Genomic DNA, 4,709 nt, shown 5'->3' on the forward strand with positions numbered 1-4,709 from the left:
CGAGCATGCTCTGTTCTCGCCGGATACTTTGTCCTCTTTAACCTGCCTCAGTCCCGCAAGAGCGGTGCCGGGCCCCGCTTCGCCTCCCGGCAGACCTTTGCACGCCTTTCAGGTCCTTCCGGGTTCGAGTCACTCGTAGGTTCTCAGCCAGAGGCAAGAAAAACCTCGCCTCAACTGAGGGCAAGACAAGAAGGCGAAGGACTTCAGCCGCTGCTACCGCGCGTGCGCATCGAGCCCAGCTTCGCGGTGGTGTCGAGGCTCCCGGCACGGGCAGCGTTCTCGAGCTGCACATGCTCGTTGTTGACGCGTCGCCTAGCAACGGAGTCCCTAGAAGCGAGTTGGTGTTAGAAACAGGCCAATCTTTCCCCCCTCCCCCTTCCTTCATCCCGAATCTGCACCGAAGCCTGCGCGGGGGCTGAGGAAGAGCTGATGCAGGGGGACGGAATTTAGGAAAGGGGAGGAGTGCTTTAAAAAAAAAAAAAAGGTCGTTATCGGGTTTTTTGTTTTTGTGAATTTCCGTCCTCACGTTCTTTAATTTCCCAAGCAGCCGCCTGAGGTGATGGTGGCGGAGAAAGAGGGCTCCAGCCCCCAGAAAGACAGACCCCCACAACTGCAGGAGCCTCTGAGGCATGCCAGAAGAAGCAAGAAGCAGGTCAGCGATGGATTCACCGTCAAAGCCATGATGAAAAACACCGTGGTATGTGTGACCAGCCAGTTGCAGCTGGCTGTCGGTTCGTTTGGTTCCCCCCTCTGGAGCCACACCGGGAACGAAGGGGCTGCAGACTCGTTCGCGAGAGGTGGGGAAGGGCCAGCCTGGGCAAAGTGCCCCTGGGCATCATTGGCGCACACCTTCCTCCAAAGGAACTTCACCCACTACGGTGGGCAATGCCATTTAAGCCACACTTTAACCAGTCTACACTGTGTGTGTGTGTGTGTGTGTGTATGCAGGATTACCTACAAGCTAAACAAGCTATAGCTTAGGGGCCCACTCTCTTGGGGGCCCCCAAAAAATTTAAAGGAAAAAAGCACTCGATGTACATTTCCAAAATAGAAGATAAAAAAACAAATAAAATAAAACCTACATACATACAGCAACAGTGGCAAATGGCTTTAGATACCTATTAGGTCCATAAATTACCATATAGCATATATTCAACACAAAAAAACAGCGACAATTTGTTGTTGACAAAGGACAGCTGGACTTATAAAGGGCCGCATTACCTTCATTAGCTTAGGGCCTCATCAAACCTAAATCTGGCCCTGTATATATACACAATCTCCTGTCATCATAATATATCCCACCTCACCTGCAACAGCTATAATAATTTAGATCTATGGCCAAAGCCGCTTTTCTTTATCTGGTTTTAATTAGAATCATTTCTATTGTCAAATCTCACTGCTTATTTTTATACAGACTGGAGCTGTGAGCCTTGTTTAACTTCTATTATTATTATTTATTAAATTTGTATGCCATCTTATAGACCTGTAGATATCAGGACAAAACTTGTAAATCGGTACTTCCCCTGTGTGTTACCACAAACATTGTTTTTAAATCTTTCATTGAGCCCACATAATCCTGTATTTCACAGGGATTGCTATTCATGTTGCTTTTAGGATTATCAAATTTTTAGACTTAAACTACACTTTCACAAAGTTTGGCAAACTACTGCTTGCATTTAGGAAGATTCATTGATGTAGACGTGATCATTCAAACATTCTAATATTTTGAACAAAGGGTAGAGAATTACTGTGCAAGCGTATGCAAGTTTACTTAGAAAGTCAATGGGTCAATGGGGCTTACACTGTAGTGTGTTTACAGGCCTTAGGCTGCAGGCTTGTAACATTTACCTAGGTGTAAATTCCGTTGCAGAATATTTGCTTCTGAGTAGACCTGCATAGAATTGGCTAAATTATTGTTTGAGCCTACTCTTTTCTCAAAAGTAAGTCCTACTATTTCAGTGAGACTCGATCTCTAGCCCATGTGCAGTACATCACCATCTCTTCTGTTAACCTGGGCTCCTTTGGGAAGAAGGGTGGGATAGAAATTTTTAAAAATAAAAATAATATTTTCTGTAGCACTTAGAGGACATTTCTATATGAAACAAGTCCTACTAAATTCAGTAGGACTTTCCCCCAGATAAATCTGTGCAGGTTTGCAGTGTGGTGTGCAATCCAGAAACAGACTGTCCTGCCATCTTTGTGCATCCCTCATCTCCAGCAAACCCCGCCCATGACACCTTACCCTGTATGAGTCACTTCTTTGAATAGGATCCTGCCCCTGTATTGCAAAGACATATGAGGATTCATGTATGTGTATTTCATATAAAAATTAAGGGCCTCTGGTTGAGACACTCTATGTGAGGTGCGAAACTAATTTTTATGCCTACTCTATTTGGAAGAGAAACATTGTAGCTGCTGAAGGCATGGCATCATAAGCAAAAGCATAGGACAATGCTCTTGATGGCAGGACATTACTGAGTAAAGGCTGCTGTGTGCAGAGTTATGTGTAGGTTGCACCCCTTCAGCCACTTCCTCAGAAGTAGTATCACTGAAGTCAATGAGACTATTTTGAAGTATGTGATTTGCAGCTATAAGTATCAGTTTGCCATCTATCAATTTTATAGCAGTCTCTTTGACTTTAATAGGACTCCTGTTACAAATGGGTTGATGATTTGATGCCTTAGCCAAAGAGAAGCTTCAGAGCAGAGCTGCAAATATTTCAAAAACCAAGTCCTTGGAGGGAAGTTTGCAGAATTGAAAGGGGCCTTGAAGGAATCTTATAATAGTTTCCAAATACTGAGATTCCCCAAGCCTGCACTGCCTGTTTTTAACAGCTCTTGGACAGCAAGTTATTATGGGTGATAGAGCCTCTTACCCCATTGTTGTAATAGTACATTCGCCCACCTTGCTCCTCTGCCAGCAGTGTGACTTCATAATGTTTTAATGTGTACTATGAGTGTAATGAATTATATAATTATAATAATGATGTGAGATTGACTGTAATGCCAGAAAACTAAAGACATTGTTCAGTAACCAATAGTGTTCTTTGCATTAGAAAAAAACAACCTGCTGTATATTCCTTGAGAAAAATACTGTAGAGGTTAAATGTTGTGAGACAATTAATAGTTTCTTCTAGTAATAGTAGAATCCTTGGACAAATTTAACATTGATGCAAGCAGTTTGCTGTAAGTTTTTTATGTTTGAGAGGATGGTTACATTGTTTTTGCTTAATAATTTACCGTTTTTAATAGATAAAATACATGTCAAACAGAAAGTATTTTCTCAAAAGGGTCCATTTAGGTGCTCAGTATGCTGAAGGGATGCTGCTTAAATTGCCTACTTAAACCCTGTATCTGCTAACTATTTTGTATGGGTCCACTTGTGCGTCTACCACTCCAAGCTTGGCAAGAATTAGGATGAACAGTAAAAATTCAGGGAATGTCAAGTTGTAGCTTAACAATATATTTTTAGCCCTCATGCTGGAGAGATAAGTTTTAAAATGTGATAGCAAACATTTCTGAAGGGTGAAGCATGTGTGTGTAAGTAGTTGGTTTTTCCAATGCCCATGCAGTAAATAAAACATCCAATCCAAGTTTTTGCCATAAAATTTTTAGTACCTACAACTTTAAAATGCACATTTAAAGGTTAACTTGTTCACCCTCAGTTCTCACTACCCTCCTCCCCGGTTTGATGTGCAGCAGAATAAGACTTCTGCTGGTAGGGCAGGATGTAGTGAGACCAGCAGTGGTAGGTGATGCTAGAGCCAATGACAGGTAGAGCCAACTAGTTGTTCTTTTGTCCCTACCCTCCTCCCTGCTGAGTTCTACAAGGACAACATTAAGACTAAGAAGGAGGGAGCTGATAGGTAGTTGTCATTGTCCATCCCCATCCCCCCCCCCATCCTGAGCTGATTGCAAGTAAGTAGACAGGCAGGTGGGCGCTGACTGAGGGCAGGCTGAGTTCAATGGAGCAGTGTTCCATTGGTCCTAATGGACCAGCCTTGACTGGCTGTGCACTTACATCTTGACACCAGCAAGACTAGGGGGCAAGACATGTCTTGTACTTAATGTTGGCCCCTCAGTTTATGCTTTGAAAAAATGACTGCCAAGATTGGTCAGTGTGAATTATCAAATATGAAGAAGTACAGGAGCAAGGCTTGCCCTCTTTGACCACGGCAATTATGTGTAAAGTTTTTTGAACAAATGTGTAGAAAATGAGACCAAGCTGAACCATATATAATGATGTTTTCCTTTTTGAGTCAAAAGGCCAGAGTTCTTATTGATAAAAGTGGAACAAATTGCCAGATTGTCAGGCTTTACTTTAGCTAAAAGCCTTTCCAACATGTTATTTCACCAACTAAACTGATATCTGAAATATTACAGATTGTTGTTGTTGTTTTGCTTAGTGTGGGGAGGAAAAAGAGAGAGGCTTTTAAAACAATTTTAAGTGAGACTGCAAGACCAAGTGTCATAAATAATAGTTTGACCTCCCCCCCCCAAAAAAATAGCCTATTTGTACAATCAATGAAGCTCTGTAGCTTTCAGAGACTAGTGTTTGTGGTAGAAGTATTACTATTTGATAGTTCTAGTAGTGAACACATCCTAGATAAAATGGAAGTGTGTTTAAAGTGATAAATGCAAAAATTTATTGCTGCAGAAGATTTTGAGGTACAGAAATTTCTGGGTATCAGCAATAACACGTAAGCTGTA

General features: G+C 42.1%; 1 protein-coding gene across 2 annotated transcripts in view; it reads left to right on the forward strand.

Moving 5' to 3' along the window:
• The first annotated feature begins 297 nt into the window (after positions 1–297).
• Positions 298–4,709, forward strand: part of PACRG (parkin coregulated) — a 242,846-nt gene continuing 238,434 nt past the window's right edge. The window contains exon 1 of one of the 2 annotated variants that reach the window (XM_081855209.1): positions 298–697. In XM_081855209.1, the coding sequence (XP_081711335.1) occupies positions 560–697 (138 nt within the window). In that variant the 5' untranslated portion in view covers positions 298–559. The remainder of the gene's footprint in view (positions 698–4,709) is intronic. The other variant, XM_081855208.1, reaches the window with a different exon arrangement.

The sequence above is a fragment of the Podarcis erhardii genome (assembly GCF_964252035.2).
Source record: "Podarcis erhardii genome assembly, chromosome: 3".
Classification (NCBI taxonomy): Eukaryota; Metazoa; Chordata; class Lepidosauria; order Squamata; family Lacertidae; genus Podarcis; species Podarcis erhardii.